The sequence below is a fragment of the Saccoglossus kowalevskii genome, chromosome 7 (assembly GCF_978046115.1).
Source record: "Saccoglossus kowalevskii chromosome 7, keSacKowa6.1, whole genome shotgun sequence".
Classification (NCBI taxonomy): Eukaryota; Metazoa; Hemichordata; class Enteropneusta; family Harrimaniidae; genus Saccoglossus; species Saccoglossus kowalevskii.
In genome coordinates, this window is record NC_140647.1 from 28,357,804 (window position 1) to 28,379,326 (window position 21,523).

At 34.8% G+C, this 21,523-nt stretch overlaps 2 protein-coding genes across 2 annotated transcripts in view; one reads left to right on the forward strand and one right to left on the reverse strand.

Annotated features, from left to right (window-relative positions):
• The first annotated feature begins 109 nt into the window (after positions 1 to 109).
• On the forward strand, positions 110 to 4,185 carry LOC102802180 (protein Hikeshi-like). Its single transcript, XM_085501437.1, has 4 exons — positions 110 to 236; positions 1,436 to 1,670; positions 2,532 to 2,668; positions 3,737 to 4,185. The coding sequence occupies exons 1-4, from the start codon at positions 207 to 209 to the stop codon at positions 3,935 to 3,937; spliced, it is 603 nt and encodes a 200-aa protein (XP_085357563.1). The 5' UTR covers positions 110 to 206; the 3' UTR covers positions 3,938 to 4,185.
• Positions 3,922 to 21,523, reverse strand: part of LOC102803438 (calcineurin-binding protein cabin-1-like) — a 37,195-nt gene continuing 19,593 nt past the window's right edge. The window contains exons 23-38 of the mRNA XM_085501433.1: positions 21,288 to 21,461; positions 20,945 to 21,052; positions 20,229 to 20,424; positions 18,807 to 19,048; positions 18,473 to 18,535; positions 16,999 to 17,110; positions 15,906 to 16,067; positions 14,727 to 14,939; positions 14,136 to 14,225; positions 13,325 to 13,458; positions 11,627 to 12,662; positions 10,450 to 10,601; positions 9,891 to 10,019; positions 9,337 to 9,577; positions 8,124 to 8,201; positions 3,922 to 6,837 (exon numbers count right to left, since the gene is read on the reverse strand). Coding sequence (XP_085357559.1) covers positions 5,404 to 6,837; positions 8,124 to 8,201; positions 9,337 to 9,577; positions 9,891 to 10,019; positions 10,450 to 10,601; positions 11,627 to 12,662; positions 13,325 to 13,458; positions 14,136 to 14,225; positions 14,727 to 14,939; positions 15,906 to 16,067; positions 16,999 to 17,110; positions 18,473 to 18,535; positions 18,807 to 19,048; positions 20,229 to 20,424; positions 20,945 to 21,052; positions 21,288 to 21,461 — 4,564 coding nt within the window. The 3' untranslated portion in view covers positions 3,922 to 5,403. The remainder of the gene's footprint in view (positions 6,838 to 8,123; positions 8,202 to 9,336; positions 9,578 to 9,890; positions 10,020 to 10,449; positions 10,602 to 11,626; positions 12,663 to 13,324; positions 13,459 to 14,135; positions 14,226 to 14,726; positions 14,940 to 15,905; positions 16,068 to 16,998; positions 17,111 to 18,472; positions 18,536 to 18,806; positions 19,049 to 20,228; positions 20,425 to 20,944; positions 21,053 to 21,287; positions 21,462 to 21,523) is intronic.

Consider the following 21,523-nt stretch of genomic DNA (forward strand, 5'->3'; position numbering starts at 1 on the left):
AAAAAAATGATGTATAACACATTTTTGACTATGTTGTTAACATCAAAGTAATGTTAATCGCCGAAAAATTGTCGATGCCACGCGACGTATCACTACGTGACCTCAGGTTGGAGTTCAAAGGACAGAGTTGACGTAGCGAGAACCCGGAAGTGACATAAAGTCAATAGTATGACTCTCGCTCTGCTCGATAGTCATTATATGCAGACATGTTTGGTTGCATTGTGGCTGGGCGATTGGTAAGTGAATATTTCACAGTTTCGAAACGGCAAAAAAAATATCCACAGTTCACTAATCAATGAATTGACGATGACAGAACACGTTGATTTGAAAGTTGGAAAAAACGGGAGGTTGAAAATTCCATATTCAAATTTCCATTCATTACTCATTTGAATTCCTTTTATTTTTTCACCTTTACTAAACAAAAAATTGGAAAAAAAACTGCACAAGTCAGGGGTTTCTCTAGAAAAAAATGCAAGAGGGAGCACTGCAATTCAGCGGCGCCACCAAGTGGGGGGGGGGGGAGATAGAGTTCTCCCTACCAGGGTGTGGAGTTTTTGATAATTCTATCTGTGAAATGCCTACTATTTTATGGCTTATATTACACTTGAAATATATTCTAGTACGAATCTTAGTCGTTGTATGATCACAGAAAATAAATTTAACGCCCAAAAGTGCTTTTCATGGCTTCCTTGGGGCCAAAATTACTATCAGACAAGTCACAGTTGAAGACTGTGGCCACATGTGATCCCTTGTCAACCAGAATTTTATGGTTGCCAGAGGATCTGCTCCCCAGGGTAAGGGGGTGCATGGCCATGGCATGAGGGTGATGCCCCCCTGTTCCCTTGTTTAAAAAACAATCCCTGCAAGTGACTGATAAACCTGCAGAAGGTTGGCGTCACATATGTGGTCGCGTGTTAAAATGCTTTCTATGACTGAACCTGATTTAGGGTGCGATCATAGTGATGCAACTACCTTATTTTCCATTACCTTTTGTTTTGGGAAATTGTATTTGCCATAATAATAATTTAATTGCATTAGTAGGATAACATTATTAGGATAACGACCTAGATTTTATTCTTATTTGTTGTCACATGGAAGGTACCTTCCATGGTTGTCGCAATAGCAGCACTCATTAGAAATTGGGTCAGGTCATTCACTTTTCACAATCAAACACTTAAAATAAATCAATTATCTCATTGTGTTCTATGGAAATATTACTCAGAATTTGTATTATATTTGGCCCATTTTTTAAAATAAATCTACTATTAACACAAACCATAATGTTTTTGGTTAATAGGAGTATTTCCACAATTTTCATAAAACCAGTCAAGAACTGTATTCTTCTAGCATTGTCTGGATATATTTTCACCATGAAATACAAACATTGCCAAAGCTGCTGACAAGAGATTACATTTAATACTATATTCTCTTGTAGATTCAAGCACAGGCTCAACAGATAGATGAAACTCATTTCATTTTCAACATAGAAAACCCAGAGAATCTAAACCATGTGGTGATATTCCTACTGGGTACTATACCTTTCCCGGATGGCATGGGAGGGTCGGTACATTTCAGCTGGCCGAGCCCCGAGGGACCACAGTGGCAGTTGTTAGGGCACATCTCAAACCAAAAACCAAGTGCTATTTTCAAAATCACAAAAATCAAACCAGGTAAGTAAGAGATTAATTGTAGCATTGTTAAATTTTCAGCTCATCGTTCTACATGGCTGTAACTTAACTGTAACACAATTGTGATGTGCGAGATGCTACTAGATGAACAGTACGTTGTCACAGTTAACTTTGTATTTACGGACACAGGGGTTTTTCTAGAAAAAAACTGCAAGAGGTAGCACTGCAATTTAGCGGCGCCAACAAGTGGGGAGATCTGGTTCTCCCAACCAGGGTGTGCAGTTTTTGATAATTCTAAGTTAAAATGAAGCATTCTATGGCTTCCTTGGGGCCAAAATTACTATCAGACGGGTCACAGTTGAAGACTGTGGCCACATGTGAATCAGAATTTTATGGTTGCCAGAGGATCTGCTCCCCAGGACCCACATTTAGTGCATCTGTTCTGGTCAGCATTAGAATACTGCATACTTGCTCTATTAGAAGTGCATTGCCAATAGAAGAGCATAAAAAATAAAAACCATATTTGCTGAATCATTAAAGTATTAGTTATTTTGACCATAGAGTATGTCTGCAATTTATGTAAGCGCATGTGCTACTGATAGAGCAAATAGGATACAGTGTATATGTACCTTATCAAACATCAACACTGTTAGTAGAGGTCGATCCATATGGCACCAATTTTCAACTTTGTCTGAATGGGGAAAACAAATTTGAACATGTCAGGTATTTCCAGGCTGATTTAATTGATACTTGGTATGAACTCCACACATGCATGTCATTATGTTGCTATGAATTTAAATGGCCGACTGGCAGCCATATTGTTATTTGTCCTTACCAAATACATTAATAATTACTTGTAGATCTATTCTGTAGTTGTCACATCTTAAAATTTGTGTATTATAGATGACCTTTTAAGCTCTGGTCCATTTGGTATGATGGCAGCGCAGCAGTCCTTTCAAAGTAACACAATATCTCAGATTGGTATTGCAGTTGAACCTCTCGCAACTATTGTACAACAGACTCCCGCTGCTGGTACACAAGTGAGTTTTTGCCATTCTACATTTATATTGTAAACTATTTTATTTTCATGAAACCATGAAATCTCCCAATGACTGCTTTCAAAGTATGAAAACTTGGAAAATTGTTGTGCCCCCAATTTTTTAGGATGTTGCGTTGAATTGTTGACAGCATGATATACTGTCATCGACACGATGCATATTGTTATTAAAATAAATTGACTATTTAGTGTTTTAAATGAGGTGGTAGTTTTTCCTATTATATGCAATGGGAATTCTGCATCAGCCATGCTCTATATATGCACAGTACTAGTCTAGGTACTATGAGGTTATTACGAGGATATCCCAAAGTATGTACAAAAACAGTACAGCAGAAGTATGCGCGTCGGTCAATGCGAGGGCGTACTGTGAGGTATCCTCGTAATACCTTTTTATTATACATCTTTTCTTCCAAGGATACATCATGGGAATGCTGAAATCCAAGAAGTTTAGAACAGAATCAGCAAACTTTTTTTTATGGAGACCAGTCAAACCACCTGGTGGCAGCCATGTTTGTTTTTATTATTGGAGGACGTTTATGCGCATAATCATTTCATATTTGGAATTCGCATTTCCTAATATGGTAGGATGAAAATACACTGTAAAATGTTGGCACGCTGTAATTTATGGCGTCAGATGTATAATAATATGAGGTTATTACGAGGATACCTTGAAGTATGCACGAAGACAGTACAGTGGGAGTATCGACAAACTGGCGTACTGTCTGAGTGCATACTTTTTGGTATTCTCATAATAACCTTATTATTATACATCTTTTCCTTCCAAGGATATATCATGGGAATGCCGAAATTCAAAATGTTTAGAACAGAATCAGCAAACTTTTGTGTGGAGTCTGGTCAAACTTCATTCATTCCATATTTGGAATTCGCATTTCCTTATATGGTAGGATGAAAATATCCCATAAAATACAGCAAGATTACGGGGCGCTGTAACAGATGTATAATAACAGTACGGTATTTATTTAGATATTGCTTAGATCTATCAGGATGCCTCTTAAGTGAAGGTAAAATTTTACTTTATTTTATCCAACAGGTTTCATCATTGGATTCTTTCACACAGTTCACGTCCAAGATGTTGGAAAACTTTTACAACTATGCTTCCTCATTTGCCATTTCTCAGTCCCAGATGTCGCCGCAGCCCAACGAGACATTCATCCCAGCTAGTATATTACAAACATGGTTTTCAAATTTTCAAAGAAGAATTCAACAAAATCCCAATTTTTGGAAATCATAAAGATGTATTTGCTTTACCAGTAATTATGGTGAAGGCTCATGTACAAGTTTATATTACAATCAGGGCTCAGAATTAACATTTCTTGAAAAACTGGTGGGTTACCTATTTTACGAGTTGATAATAAGAGCTGGTAATATTGAGTAGTCCATTATGTTTAGCAGGAACACAAGTGTGAACACAAATAATGTGATATTGCTCAATTACTTTGAACTCATACTGGTTGAAATAAAGTTTAATTTTTTTGTAAATTTCTAGTAATTCATTTTTGCTACTGATAATACATATACATTTGAAATCAGGTAGCCTTAGCTAGCACAAAAATTAGTACGATAGTCTTTGTGTGACGACAAGTCCTGCATGTACAATTAATAAATGAAAATAACCTTCCAGTTATCTTAAACTGGATATTTTTGAAAAAAAAAAGTAAAATTAGAGAAACAACACCATAGATGTTCTACAAAAAAATGTGAAGAAATTTTTTTTATTCCAGTAGCTCAATAAGGATTCAAAACAAAAATTTAATTTTCAATCATTTTTATTGTGAAAACAGAAATCTTTTAAAATGTAATGTAGTCTTGTATTCTACTAAGATGAATAAATTTTTTTTTTTTTTATCAACAGAGTTGTCTGAATTCTTAGTATTTTCTGCTTCATATCATGTACATGCATGTTTTTTGCAAAGAGTTCATGCCCCCACATTTGACATTTTTGATACGAAAAGTGATCAAACTGAGCCATATCCCGTGACGGGGGTAAAAAATATTTCAGCTGTTTTGTTAGAAGTGCTTGTGTAATATGTAGGGTATCGTAAGAGGCAAACACATGGTAGCATGTTTTTTGGCAATCTGATTAAAATCTGATGTAGGTATAGAATTTTTTTTTTTATCGTATCCTGGTCTTGTAAACTAATAATTAAGATATGATACAATACAATGTATAAAACAACCGCAAATATTCGTATATGAAAAAAAATTGTAGCCTATAGCTACATCAGATTTTAATCAGATTGGTTTTCGCAAATATTTATACACTTCAAATAGATTTATTTACTTTGAAAGCAGAATTCAAAACTGCGGGATCCAACATGGATTTGTTTTGTACAGAACATACAAGACACATCAGAAAAGAAAATTGAGCTTCAGAGTTATTTGTGCACATGGAGTACTGTATATATGTAAAATATGTAATTTTAATTCCATATGTATATTGAACTACATATTACTCTGGGAGTCGGTACAATGTAAAGCAAGTTGTACTACTCTATCAATGCTTACTGTGAGATCAAAATTAATCATCATCAAATGTTATACTGGTACTAGTGCTGAGCAAAATTATATCGTAATAAATCAAGTTTTATTTTTTAGAAAATCCACCCCACAACCCTATGTTAAACCGAAACACAGACATCTCATAACAGCACACACCCAATCAAATTCCAGCACGCTCATCACCCTCAATTAATTGTACTACATGTAATTGGGTCCAGGTGCTGGGGGTGCTGATTGTAGTAACTTCTGTACCTTGGCATCAAAGCAATCGCTATCAGAATCACTCTCATCATCATCGTCATTCTCATCATATTCTGAATCACTTTCACTCTCTTCATCGTCTCCCTCATCTTCTGATTCAAGACTACTACCGCTACTACTGCTACTACTACTGCTACTACCACTACTACTACTACTACTTGATGCATCCCATGACAACATTTTTTCCTTTGGTTTCTCTGATGGAATGGAATGTTCCCCCAACTTTTCTTCAATTGTACCAAACTTCTCCTGAGTGTTTTTCCCAACAAGGTTTTCAACAAGCTGATTTACCAAGGAGCCAAAGTCTCGACTCTCAGCTATCCCTGACAGCTGTTTGGCTGAAAGCCCAGCGAAACCAACTTTACTAGGAGAAGCTTGGGCCATTCTGCTTTGACTAGGGGGTCTACTTGGACTCACTGATGAGCTTAGGGGTCCATGGGCTTGCAAAATGCTCGCAGCATCACTGGAAGATGCTGGTGAAACAATAACAGTAGTGCTAGGGGGTCTATACTCCTCAGAAGCTGTAAAGGCCGAGGTGTAGGGTCTAGGATTGTATGGAGGCATAATGGCACTGCCAGCTTTGTGGTCAGGTAGAACATTAACCGCAGCACTAGGGGAACCCAATTTTGAAGTACTGACATGTCCACCAGGGAGAGCCTTCATTGGTGGAGCACTGACAACACTTGGGGGTCCCTTAAACTCTGGCAAACTTGAATCAATTATTTGGGATGTTGTCGATGCAGGGGTAATGTCGCTACTACAAGGAATGTTGGTCAAGGACAACACTTCAGAAAGCAAGGCACTATATCCAGAGCTTGGAGATTGGACATCAGGTGTAGTGTTAGATGGGGGTTTTGCTGAATCTGTGGTTGTAATAGGTACGCTCAATGAGTGCTTGGATTGACTAGACAAAGCGCCCTGTTCCTTCTTGCTATCGGCAAGAGACGAAACTTTACTTTGGCTAGTAGTAACTGTTGGAATGGTGGTAAGGACTTGAGCTGAAGTTAATGTTGGACTGGGTGTCAATTTCACAGGACTCAAACTTTTTGCTAAAGCCTGACTAGCTATGAAACTCTCTTGAAATGAAGTAGCAGCTTTTTGTAACAATTTCAAGCCTGGTGATGAGGAGAATGTGGGACTCCTAGAGCTCGTCTTCTCTGGAGTCTTCATTACAACATCCTGACTTTTCTTACTCGAGCTTGACTCTAGTGCAGCAACAATATCGATGGCTTCCAGTTTCCTTTTATTAGACTTGGGTTCATCTGAGGGTGTTACCAATTGATCCGATTTCTTCTGCGAGGACACATCCGCATCTTCCTTCCCTGTGGCTTTGGTTGGAAAATGCAAACTAAAATCGCCGTATGTTGGAGTCTGTGAAGATATGACATGACAATTGCAAACATTTTAGAAGTGTACATTTCATGAAATTAACATACCTTAATTCATCAGAAACAAGCAGTACGATGAGCGAGTGCGCCAAGGTGGTCGTGTGAATAGATTGCATGTGTATATTCATATCCACAATCATAAGCCCAGGGGCCTAAACATGTAAAATCAGGAAAATTAGGGTGTGGGCTTATACTGGAGGACCACTTCAGAAAAGATAATTTGTTTGGGGGGTTTAAAATTATAACCATCTTCCCACCCACGAAAAAGTATCCAAAATTACATCTTTCGTTCACAGCGCCAAGTCTTGGAGAAATATTTCATCTTTTTGAAGAAACAAATACGAAACGAGTCGTCATTGATTTCCATGACACTTTTTACAATGAAGAAACAAACAAGTTTTCCGATTACTGACAAAGTAATTTTTTCAACGCAATACGGAAGTGAATTACCACCACGTAACAATCTGTTAACACTGATTTTGACAAAAATGCTGTTGTTTCGCAATTTTCAAAAGGTAGACCTTTCACAGTCGCCAACAAGTCATGTCGAAGAATAGTTTGCTTGTTTACACCCCATTCATGATAGTCTCAATGGACATGATTATTCGGAAAAGTAAAACCTCTGACCAGGTTTCACGACTTGACAATCACATTTTTGGTGTTTTGAAAACTACTACTCAAAAGAAATATGAATTACTTCAGTAATGCAACATCAGGGTTCATCCTGAGTCAATAACAGAATAGAAAAGGTTCGAAATATGTTCTGTGTGTTCCCCGCCAAGCACTCTGAAGTTAATGCGAGTTTTTTTCGTAAAAGCAGCAACCCAACTACCGTACCAATCACGATTTTTATGTAATGAAATACACTTTTTACATGCATATTTTAATAAATGTCATCAACACCCGGTAAAAACACCCTGGGCCTATACTTGGGATGCCCTCAACTTGTTAAATGTCTATAAACAGATGGGAGGGGCTTATGATTGGGTATATATATATTGGTCCAATGCAGAATTACCATGACCGGCTTATTGTGAGACAAATTCATATTTCACAAAGACTTCTATGTGATGGATTGAATAAAAAATTGGATCAAAAGCTGCCTTCTTATTGATCACAATGACAAAACTATGGCTTGCATTTCATTTTCAATTAAAATCTTGCTTTTAAAATTAACGACAAATGTAAATATAATTTCATTTCATGAGAGACATCTGAAAGTTTCATTGACTTTATTTTTTTTTCCACAACCGTTTGAATCCTACTCACCTGTGGCTGTCTATGCAGCGAACTGTATCCAGAACAGTATCTTATAGCTTGCTCCAAAGGAGAACTACTATCTGATAACTACAACAAAACATATCGAAGAAGAGTAATTTAGTACAAATCTTTTCATGATGTTAAATGGAACACTGTCATCAGAATATACATTCCACCTTTCTCTTGACTGGTGCCTACATCATGTACACTACATAGATTATCTAAATTATAGTCGTACATAATATATGCTTTATTTAGGATCCTGCAACCATCAATGACCAGTCAATACTTTGGCTTTGATCAATTTTTGATATTGATAATTGTGCATGGTATTTTAACAGCCATATATTCAATTTGTTGATGTTGAGTAAGACTAACCAACACATATCCAAAGTCATGATAACACTGTCATTATAAATTTATGATGACATAGCTGAAAAGCAGGATTTATTTTGAAATTCAACTCTGAGATTACTGTATACAGGTAGTCAAAATTCTGAAAAGTTGTAAATTTGAGTCTAAACACCAATCTGAAGTAGGAATAGGCTCCATTTTATTTTATTTTAATTTATATATTTTATTGTTATTTTTTTTTTATTTGATTTTGTCTTTATTAATTTTTGTATATATCATATTTCGGCCACCTTATCCAGTAACTAGGGCGACTGGGATACGATTTAACAACAAACTTAATAACAGCAAGTAAAACAAAAAAAAAATACATATAAAAATTAGAAAATTGTCTAAATGCTAACTGTATGCCTTGATAGAATCAGAAGGGTTGGATTGAATCAAAACATTGGATAAAAAGCCGCCATCTTATTGGTCAGCAGCTTGTTAATTGGCCAAGCTCTATTATCAAATTTTACAGATTGAATTAAATTGATTATTAAAACAAAAATCCAAGTGATTTCCATAATGTTGGATTATTTTGTTAGGGATCACCAACTCATACATTTGACAAAATATTTGTCTAGAAAATAATCAGATGGTAATGTAAACACATTTACTTAAGTAGTTCAAAATCAAATATGTTTGATTTTAGGAAATTAAATAAACATTAAAGGAAAAAAAATTGCTGAAGGGTTGGTCACACAAGTCAGGTGGTCTTTATACACACATACATTATGCCTTGGAACTGCCTTAATGTTGTTACTGTGGGAAGGTGGTCGTTATACAGAGGTGTTTGCTGAGATTGATCGTATATTGATGTAGCACATACCTGGTTTCTTTTGTATACTGTATATGCCAATCCTAAAACCCTGTTAGCGGTATCCATCTGTGTTTGTAGTTTCGCCGATCCATATTGCCATACTCTATATGACTCTAATAATAACTGAAGCGCTTCGTCCTCACAGTGGTTGACTTTGTCCATCCTCTCCAACTTCCCTTTGATCACAGCCAGTACGTTATCGTAGGCAACTTTTGCTAGAAGTATTCGGTCCACATCACGAAGGTATTTCCTGTAAATAATAAATTTGATACGCTGTATATGAGGAAAGCTCTCAAAAAACTGTATTTTGGGCTAGTTGTTGAGACTCTCCTTAACAGTATTAAAAAGACAACCTTTACACATGCAACCTCATAGTTGTTCTGTTTTCTTAAATTTAGCTGTTTTCACCGGCTCTATGACAGGTGCTTCTCAGCAGCTTGCTCAGAGGCCACATAACAGCATGGTACAGGTATGCACGTCCGAGCAACATAGAACATTCTGTGACATACCCCACCCCCCTCTGCCCCCTATATCCTTATCTCATTACTGGAGCTCATACTTACTTTCCTTGGTCTGGGGTTCTCTGTAACTGTGAGGAAACTTGAAACAAAGCTTTGTAATCCTTATTTTTCAACAACACCTCCAGTAATAACGTGACAGAACGGTGCATGTGAGAAGGGAAACTGCCAGGTCTAGAAGAAACAACAAAAGTTAAAAGCCATGATTCATAGCCACTCATTCATAAACATTTTTATCGAGAAGATGAACACCATGGCAAACAACATATCTATAGCTAATTAACTGGTACTCGGTAATCAAGAAAGATGTGACCAGAGAAGTCTTGACTGTAAAATTTAGTTTACAAATAATAAGTTTATAAAAATTTTTAGTTTTTACCTAATAAATTTGGCTATTTTCGTCCCAATCTTTTGAAGGAAAGTGCAGACTATAAACAGGACTATTTTGTGATGAAAAGAGGGAACTGGTGGTGAAACGGCTAAATGCAAATGAACTGGATAAATTATTCATCTAGTCTTGTATTTGTTTTTGTTTCTTCTCCCTTATTCTTTTTTGGGGGTAGATTGCCGTGACATAAACAATTAGGTATAAACATATTCTTACCTATCAATTTCTTCTACAGGTATTCTCCATATTCCATTGAAGAAATTGCTTTTATTGCGTTCAGCAAAGAGGCCCTGAGCAGGCATGTGTTTGTATTGATACCAGGGCAGATAACTGGTTCCCATCAAGAGATCTCGACTCCACTGAATGTTCTGAATAAAAAAAAATACACAACACTACATAATACTGTGATGTGGTAGGTTAAAGCAAGTATTAACATGGTTATCCCAAGTTTGTTATCTGGTTCAGCTGAAATGAGCATTTAAGATACAAGAGGGGAACAGCTGTTGCAATTCTGCCTTGCATGACAGTACACAAGTTTTCTACTTATTTCGTTTACAGATATATCTCCAACAATTGCCCATTGAGCACATCTAATATTTTTGTAATTTTCACGAAATAAACCCACTAAAGGTAAATATAATTTTTGAGAAAGTTGGTCATAAATTGCATGACAATGTTCATTGGTTTATTATGTACAATCATGGAGCTATTGTCCCATGGCACAATGAAATAGCATTATTTTAATAGTGTGTTACAGTTACATTTTTTAGGGAAACTTGTCTTAATATTTATCAAGAAATTGCTGTTTTAAGAACATTTCCATAGAACACAAAAAATTGCATTTTTTTTGACAATTTCTAAAACCAAATTTTTTTAAATAGAAACTTATGGTAAAAATGTTATAATAATGACAAAATATCCTTATATTACTCTGAAGTACAATTTATTGCAAAATGAATTAATTCTGGGTATTTTCATTTATGAGTAGGCTTCTACCTTAATTTAGTTTATATGCAATAAAAGACCTGTAGAGAATGTGAATAATTGCTTTTACTTGGTCCAAAATTTAAATTCAAGAAAAAATATGTAAAAATGTGCAAAGTGTTGTACCAAAATATTGGCGAGATGTGATGTTCAACATGGTTAAAGCAGAAGAGTTGACACCTACGCATGCGTCAGATGGCCATAGCAGGTCATTGTTTACAAACAAGTGTCTACCCACAAGCCTTTGCATTTTTAGCATGTGTTGTTATTGTTGATTGGTTCTCAATTCCAGCGCATGCGCATGTGACGACCCTCTCACATTAAAATACAACTAACACCAATAGACTCCACTTGTACGACGCTAAGTGAGTTTGTGCGAAAATAAAAAAGCAATTCATCAAAGACGTACTTTATGTGTTTCTGCATACAGATAGAATCTTGACAATCTGTAAAGGGACTTGTAGTGTTGCGGGAACCGTGTAAGACAGAGTTTCATAGCCTCTATACAAAGATTGACTAATTTCAGGCGTTTTTCTTCATCACCAGGTGTAATGCCTTTATCAGTCTTGGTTGGTTTGGAAGTGTTGGCAGTCTTGGGTGACCCAGCACTACTAGCAGCAGGGGGAGGGGGAGGGGGAGGGGCACTGCCCAATTTTCCATCAATGTCACTGCTACTATCAGAGAGCACCAGTACAAGTTCTTCAAGTTCAAGCATTGACTGGATTTGTGGTTCTGTTTTATTTTTCATTTGTTCTATAAATTGTTCATTATCTTTCCACAATGCAATATCACCATCCTCAGATTGCTCCATCGGTTGTTCTGCATGTGGTCCTTGTGGAAACTGCTTGTCTGACTGTTTAATTCCCTGGGACTGGGTATCTGATTGCTGCAATGAATGTGTTTCTTTCTCTGGTTGATGAGTTAATTCATCCTGTTGTTCTTTCTTTGTCTCTTCCAGAAGTGATTCCAAATTCCGAAACACTTCCGTTTCCGGCTGCTGCAGTTCACTCAGCTGCAGCAACAGTTCGCCACACTGGTTCAGCATTTGTTGTTCGTCCATCTGTGGTTTGTCTTCATGTTTTGTTTGTTGTTTATCGCCTTGTCCGATCTCAGAGACAGCATGTTGTTTATCGCTTTGGCTGATCTCCGAGACAGCCTGTTGTTTCTCACCTTGGCCGATCTCAGAGACAACATGTTGTTTATCGCCTTGGCCGATTTCTGAGACAGCATGTTGTTTCTCACCTTGGCTGATCTCCGAAACAGTCTGTTGTTTATCGCCTTGGCTGGACTCAGCAATGACATGTTGTTTATTGCTTTGACTGGACTCAGAAATGTTCAATTTTGTTTTGGTATGACTCAATACGTAATCATGGTCCATGGGCGTGGCAGTGTATGTCGGTTTGCTGGAGTCCTGGATAGAATGCAAACTACTACTATCACTTTCCCTAAAATGAAGAAAAGAGTGTTACCATGGTGATACATATGCCCTTAGAGAAAGTGAAATTGATTAAATAAATCAAGTCAAAGACTTTAAGAAGATTATAAATGAAATTAAAGAAAGCTTAGAAAGATCTCCCATGTGCTGAGTGATATTGGAGGCATGTAGTACAAATAAGAAATACTGCATTTACTATTAGAATATATATAGTCATCATATCTCATTATAGCACTGATTGCAAGTCAGAAGTGCCTAATGCATTACAGTTATGCATAATAATGAGGTCACATGACCATATATGAACATGCTATGATAGTGTTATCGCTTGTCAAGTGCCTTCATCCTAGCACTGGTTTCATGTCACTGTCTGCAGCAGTGCTTAATACATTACAGTTATGCATAATAATTAGGTCACATGACCATATATGGTCATCTGATGCCCTATATCTCTTTTCAAATGCCTTCATTATCGCACTACTTGCATGTCCTAATCTGCAACATTGCTTGAGATATTACAGTTATGCATATTAATGAGGTCACATGACCATACAACTTTTACAAAGTAGTTTATGAGATATCAGTGGAAAGGACACTTACATAATTTAAATTGCTACATTCATGACCAATTTAAATCAGTTTTTTTTCATTTTGATGAAACCCATCACTTACTTTTGGAGGCCTTTAGCAAAAGGACTGTTAGCAGCCTCTATTAGACAACGTTCCAGTGTCTGATAATCAATGCAATATTCTTTGTCATGTTCTTGTAATAGTTTTAATACAGCGGCATGGAGACGGTAATAAACCTGTCAACAAACATAGTGAAATAAACCATTATCAATAATATTTTTAAACAAAGAAAGATGTAGATAGATGGTAATTAATGGTATTACTTCAAATGCACCTTATCAAGGTTTTGTTCAGACAAAGTGTTCATTCTCAAATTGAACAAAATCGCATACTTAGTCCACACATAAACCAGAGGGGCATTTTGAATCAATTCACGAAACTAAAGGTTTTAATGAAGTTGGCCCAGGCATGCCTGAGAAACGTACAGGACAAAAGTGGCTGAAGATATCATCATGAAATGAACAATTAGAGAGAGGTCACCTGAAATACCTATGTGTATGATATCATTTCATTCAGACATGCAATTGTTAAGAAGTTGAAAATTAGGTAAACAATATGTACGGTTTCAATCCTAAATTGATCACTTCAATGGATTACCCTAGAGCACCTACAAAGTATGTATCTAGTTTCAATGAAATCTGATGAGTTGTCAATGGAAAATCTTAAAATTGACTAATTTATGCAAATTAGACAATTATTATACAAAGATTTCAACCAAACACTAAATAGTCCTATGGGATATCCTAGAGCATTTTTGTTCCAAATTTCATTGAATGCAATGATTAGTATTTGAGATATAATTGACTATTATGCAAATTAGGTATTTAACATGTGATAAAAAACTGCTACTTACTTCCAAAGCTTCCATGGCTAAGTCAGGTGGGTTATGATAATGTATCTTCTTTGGATAGCAAGCTTCATCATCATGTAGATGGCAACTAGCCTGAAAGTATGGACAAACATCAGATGTATAACAATGATGAAATGCTTATGAGAAAAATGTATTTGTTAACAAAGTCATGTGTTCAAATCATATGCTGCTGGTTGGTTAAAGCGACAATAGCTGTATCTATTACCCTTTTTTCTCTGATTTTTATTTTCATGAAAACATTTCCTGTGCTGTGCTAATATCCAGGTTTGACAAGTGACTTGACCCTAAGTTTTTACACATCACATTTTATGTGATTTTAGACTTGTTCAGGGTCACTTTGTACATGTAGTTGTATATAATACAATTTTTCAGTAAGATTTGGTCATCTTTATGTGGTTATATTTAAACCGAAAAAATGTTCAAAATATTGCTGCTTTTTTCCAAATCTGTAGTGAAGTCTTCTTTACAACATCTCTCAAACATTCTCAAAGTATGTGTTTTTTACACACATTAAGGCTAGTGCTGTTAGACTTGCTAGAACAATTTTCAAATTCAAATAGTTCTAAGAAATACCTTTTTATAATATTCCAAGAACCCAAGCGGTTTATCTTTTTGTTTCTCTGCTATTTTTCCTAACATGTATTGTATTAACCATTCTTCCGCTTCACCGTCATCTTCACATTTATCGGCCGTTAAGAAGCATTTCTTCGCCAAACTCAGCATTTCATTCTTTTTGTTTGTCAGACACTGGATGGTTTCGGAAACCATTGACACCTGAGTTTTTTGCTAAAAATACAAAGATAGTCTGTTCTAAAAATACACACATTTTTTTTTGCAATTCTGTATATCGGTAAAGTGCGCCACCTATTGTAGAAACTTGAAATGTTTGTTTTGTATGTCATTTTAAAGACTTGAAAGCATTATTTAATTAATGTTAAACATTGAACATATATCTTGTTGTGATGGAATTAAATAATTTTAATACCAAAACATTGTAATTTTTACCGGGACCAGAAACTTTTACATGCCTCAGAATAGAATTCTATATATGCAGACAATAACTATAGACTGACTATTATATAGTCACTGTCGTCATGGCATGCATTCAAATTTGACACGCATTATATAAGCCACATGGTAGTCATAATAAACACAACACCAGATGACCACCACAGCATTTAAATCTGTTCACACCCATCATTTGCCAATCACAAAATATTGATACATAAATTTGTTGTAATCATCCATGCCATCCATGCTTACAGATTTTTATTTCAATTTTAAGGAATTCTTTTTTAAAAAGAAAAAATTTCATGATGTACTCTTTGACTGTGGTTATATGCTATTAAATAATATTACTTTGTGTATCAAGGTTATTGATAGTCTAGAAAGATCTGAGACCCCATTCCAGTCAAGTTGCCAAATATGGTGCCTAACTTACTTAAAAAATTAACATACTCCTTTGGAGAGCACCATATATGGTAGAACCATTTATTTTCCATAATTTTGATGTTTTGAGCATAATCATTGTGTTTTAATCTCACAAATTTGTCAAAGAAAAAATGAGTTTTATTGTTATTTTCCATGTTCACATAGATTCAACTTAGCAGATTTGACTTATCAGTGAAAATAGTGAAATTAAAACTCAGTGAATAATAAATGCCTTCACAGTACTGTCCACAGTGCCTTTCTATCACTAAAATACACCCACACCAATTTCCAATTAATATTAGAGTTGACAAAAATACCTACCTGTTTGAGTTGCCTTGAGAAATGTGAATGCAATGTGTATGCCAAAGACCCATATTCAATCCACAGTGTATAGTTACTGGGGTCCACTTCTAGCGCCCTCTGGAAGCATCTTAACGCCAGTTGTGCATTCTTCTGCATAGATCCCTCATTTTTCACATCACACTGTATGTAAATACCATACAAGATCTTAACAATTTGAATTTGTTGATTAAGTTTTCAGTCAGCAGGACACACGGTTTCTGGCAATATTCTCTCTCAGCCAAGTATTTGTGGGTTTTTTCTATTAATATAATTTCCACATGTGTATGTTGCCATATCAAAACTGACACTGTGATACCATTGACCTTTGACCTCATTTACATGTAAATTTCCTTATATTTTATTAGTATGGGTCTTTATGATACACAGAGTGAAAAAAAAAGTATACATGACAATTTCACATGGTAACAAAAAACAAGAATCCGAAAATTATATCTTCATTTTTGCAATGGTGAATTAAAGTATTTTATTTTCATATCTAGAATTTTACAAAGCGAAAAATTCACTGTAATAATATGGCTACTGATTTTCATTTAATTTATTTTGAAATCTGGTTATAATTTTGTTTTATATTAAAGTGGAAATTATTACAATTTATTATGTATACCCCGGTAAATCACACAGACCAAACTTTAATTTATGCACATAATTATTCAGTTAACATTAATTCAGCCAATCATTACAAGACAAAATTACATTCAGTTTTAATCTCTGTGACATTATTAAACAACTAAAAATATCAAAAAACGGCCAATTTGTTTTACATTCTGATTATGGATAATGATATAAAATAAAGATGTATTATAATTTTTATCATTTTATTGATCATAAATTTGGAAAAAGCTATTTCTTATTGATGAATACATTGATTACAGATACTGCATGACACCAATTTCACAGAGTGACATTATGAAATGATATGACAAATTTAGAAAATCAAAATTATATTGTAGTTTTTCCTGGTTTATATACCGGTAAATTATGTTTTTTTTATATTATTTGGCAAACAATTTAAAATTGTAAAAAAAAACATATAGCATGTTATGTAACTTACCGAACTGAGTTTAGCTTCAAGGCGACTACTTCTTGCCAATGCCTGTCCTGCCCAGCTATCAAAACGATCAGGACAAACACAGATATCATGCATATAGAACTTGATGGCTTTACTGGAAAATAACAAGAAATCAAATCAATACCAAATCCTTTTTTTATACACAAATTATTTGGTGTGACATAGAAATGACATGGTCAGGTCACTGATGAACGCAATGGCGTTAAAAGTGACAACTTAGTTATGTTATTATTTTAGAATATTTGATATGGGTAGACAGAACAAGTATCGGGCTACTGACAGATTTATATTTGAAATACTTTTTTTGAAACTGTGTTAAATAATTTGGGATTTACATAAATTACTTCTGTTAAACCTTTGTGAGAGCAGGTTTGCAAGTGAGAGCGCCCTCTATAATTCATTTGCTGCTACCACATAATGCGATATTGCAAATACATTTATTATTGTTGACTTGTTTTTAATTTTACCATTTTTTGGTTAAAAAGTAGAATTCACTAAAGTAGAATAACTTTAGAACTCATTGTTTCCCTGCCAGGTTTGTAAACTTAAAACCTAGTGAAATTGCTAGAAGCATTAAAATAGTGAAATTAAATGATTGCACAGTATTTACAATTATTAACAACTGACTGTTAGTCCTAGCTATATATTGCCTGAAATAACATGTCTCCTGTCTGTCTGTCTAACAGATACAAAGTAGGTATGAACACACTAACAATCAAAACATGACCACAATCTTTAAATCTGCATTCTTACTTTGTATGACCTATAGAAAACGTATCACCCCCCCCCCACCTCTAAATTTAGGAGTACTCTCTAAAATGCATACAAATGATTTTGAGTGATTACAACAATGAAAATTATGTTTGCAACTTTAATAAAAGTATGACTGCTTATAGCCTGTTTTAATATAGTATGAATTTTTACATGAAAGCTCCTAATACATTACAGTAAGGATTTACAATGGCCACCAGTCAGCCATATTGAAAACAAAATTGATGCCAAAATCCTTCTGAATGGAAATGTGAATTTAAATGGGGATACCTAGGTGAGCACAGACTAGTCTACATCATTATGTATAGTGACAGGCTTGTTTTGGAAACATGATTGATGACACAGCCTCGGGAAGGTTATAATACATACAGAAAGGGTCAGTCCATGGGTCAAAGTTCATCTACTTATGGTCATGCTTTGTTATAGACAGAATAGCATCATTGTTACCAGTGAATAACCAATGCAATAAATAAAAGAACACTAATCCCTTACCACATGTTGAAGTATAAATTTATATGCCATTACATCATACATTGTATGTATACGCGGTAAAACACATTTTATTAACACCATTTAAAAGGACAGTAATGTTGGTAAGTCCAGAAGCACTGGATATAGATAAGTTGAAACTTTATTGAAATGATGAATAATGATGACGATTAAAATATTTTGTATACCAACTCACCCCCACTCCTTGTTTTTGAAATAGTAATCAGCCAAGAGATAGAATAACTCTTTGACAACATGCCTAGAAATAGAAAAAAAACAAGCATGCATTTCACAATGTCAATATCGAATAATTGTATGAATAAATTTGCATAACTTATGTACAACTAAAAGACAAACAATTTATATTTGATTCAAGATATTGTTGTAATCACAGAAAGAGTGAGGTCATCCTCCATTTATTTGCTTTTTGAGCTGCCAAAAATAGACAGCGCAGCTTAAGTTTTTTTTTCTGCTTTTTAATAGCGAAGTGAAAAGTAAAAAAACAGATAGGATAATAAATTGCCACTTACAAAGTCACTGGTTTGTCTTCAGGTATCGATGGTGGTTTGTCTGAAATGCCTTCAATGTAAGCATTCACTGTATCCATGGTAACAGGTGGATCTTTCTGCACAGGAATCACTTTCGATATTTTTAAGAATAAACTTTCTAATTCTCCTGACATTGAACTTGTCTTGTAGCTGTCAAAATCAGGAACGGTTTTCGGTTTGAAATAGTCAAAAACGAATACAGCTTTACCCCATGTTAGAGGAACCTGAGTAAAGAAAAGATATGGATATGTTCAAGTAATACATGTGTACATGTATCTGTGGATTTATGGTAATTTTCCTTGGTTGCAACATTACTGTACATGCACAGTGACAAAAAGGGGTCAATTTTAAAACCTGTTTGCTATGAGTGCATTTGCCCAATTTTCCTAACAGTTGAATATACAGTATACTTGTACGTTGTCCCCCAGAAATATCTTACCAAAGTATGTAATAATAATAATAATATTAAATATAATAAAGATTAGTTGTGATAAGTACTACTACAAAAAGAAAGAAAAACAGATTTCCATAATTTACGAACATTTTGTAAACTTTAAATAGATACATGTACCGGTAATCTGAATACCTTTATTGTATTATTTGTCCAAAATTTGCAGATCTCGGAAAACATTACCATTCCAGTTTTTTACATTAATGCAATCACAGAGTACCATTGTATTTAACTTGTCTTTTTTGCTACTGAAACACATTTGCATTCACCAGATTAGAAAGTTTTCATCTAATTTGTTTGTGTCTGAATTTAGTTTTTCCAGTTTTTTAATTTATACACTACGCACAGTGACCTATTTCAAATATTGTTGGCTTGTATTGTGATACTGAAAATACTTCTGTAAAATATTTTAGCTGGAATAAATTTTCCCTGGAAAGACTTTTTTGGTGTTTGTGTGTTTTTTTATTTTTGGAGAGTTGAATATAAAATATAGAGGAAAATGTATATTTGGTGGATTTTATTTTTTGACGGAATCATCCTCTAGGCAAAAATAGTGAAAATAAATTGTAAGCAAGAATAAAAAAAAATTACCGTAATCTATTTAAAATAAAATTATTTAAAAAAAAAAATGATATCATAACCTGGACGCCAACACTACAGAGTCAACATGCATAATACAAAAATTGCTGGTACAGTAAAATATATACCTAAAACTACATATTTCTGTTGATCGGAAGCAAATCAATGACCCCCCCCCTCCACCCAATTATGTGCTTTCATATTAATTATGGAAAATAAAATTTACATTATATTATATTATATTATATTATATTATATTATATTATATTATATTATATATTATAGAGACAACCTTTTTTGAGTTTATTGTGCACAAATTTCATATTTTTTTCAATCCATGAATACAAAACTACAAAAATGATGATAGCACCAACCTCCTCCACTCCATGGTCTTGTAAATGTCTGGCCTTAGCTTTTTTATTAGGGTGACCATACAGACAATACAAACATTGTTCTAAAGCTAGACACATATCCTGTCTCAGAGCGTCTTCTCGGTTTTTCAATTCTTCTTGCAATACATCGACATAGAATGTCAACAGGTATCCGTCTGAATTACAACACCATCCACGGCTATTTGAACAGAAAATTAAATGTTTGTAACATTCAAGACTTGATTGATCTGCTGGTACACATAATAAGGTATGTATGTGCAGTCTGAAATGGATTCTCTCATTATAAAATGTACATGCAATATACTCATTATCTCACACAATAACACATGCAGAAAAGTTTAATTCATTCATTCACACATTGCATCATGGAAAAACTGTAATACCTTTTGAAAACAAAAACAGTGATAACATTTTCCTCCCAATTTATTAGGTTAAGTGCTCATGACCCACACACAGTCCTACATTTTGAGGGAATATCAGTGTAGTACAAGGTTACAACTACTAAAGAAGAACTAAACTGAAACTGCCTTTGCAGTGATTGACAACCATATGTATAAAATATGGTCACTGTTATCAGTGTGTGTACAAGTCAGACACAATGCCAGTTTCAATCATAAGTTACTCTGCTGGCACAAGGTGATTGATGATTTATGCAACACAGTCTGCCACTTCAGTCACAGTGAAAAGTAACTACTCACCCTCCAAGGTATTCATGCGCCCTATATAACAACATTAAAGATGATGGCATCAACTTCATTTCCTTCTGCTCATCGTGTTGTATTTGAGCTTTGAAACTATCTTCTTCACTGCATACAAACACAGATTACTAATTAAACCGTGAAATCTTAAATTTTCTGTGAATGTGTCATAGCAAAACAGCTGGATATGAACAACAACCAGATTTTTCAGAGGTTCAATCATTTGCATATTCTAAGAAATGTACATGAGCTTACAATTCACATGACTGTAACATTCAACTTTGACATAACATAGCCCACAAGTTCCAGCCCCTTATCATATAATGTTTCCTTTACTACTTACTGTTTAATGAGCCTGTACAGAATAACCCATGGTAAGACAGTACTTATCACTGGCTGGTCTGTAGCATCCATGGAGTCCATCGCAAGTTCTATAATTCGTATTACAGTGTTAGTGAGTTGAATCACGCTAATCCTTGCCAGCTGACTGATCACACTCAACTTCACAGAGAGACACCTTGAAAGATACAATATTATAGCCATTAACCAATTGACACCATATTTGTTCCCAGCAACATT

Bases quoted from the DNA above. Each gene is read 5' to 3' on its own strand.
- LOC102802180 (XM_085501437.1), top strand. From the start codon at position 207: ATGTTTGGTTGCATTGTGGCTGGGCGATTG. The intron at 237-1,435 runs GTAAGTGAATAT...ATTCTCTTGTAG, and splicing joins GCATTGTGGCTGGGCGATTG to ATTCAAGCACAGGCTCAACA. The intron at 2,669-3,736 runs GTGAGTTTTTGC...TTTATCCAACAG, and splicing joins CTCCCGCTGCTGGTACACAA to GTTTCATCATTGGATTCTTT.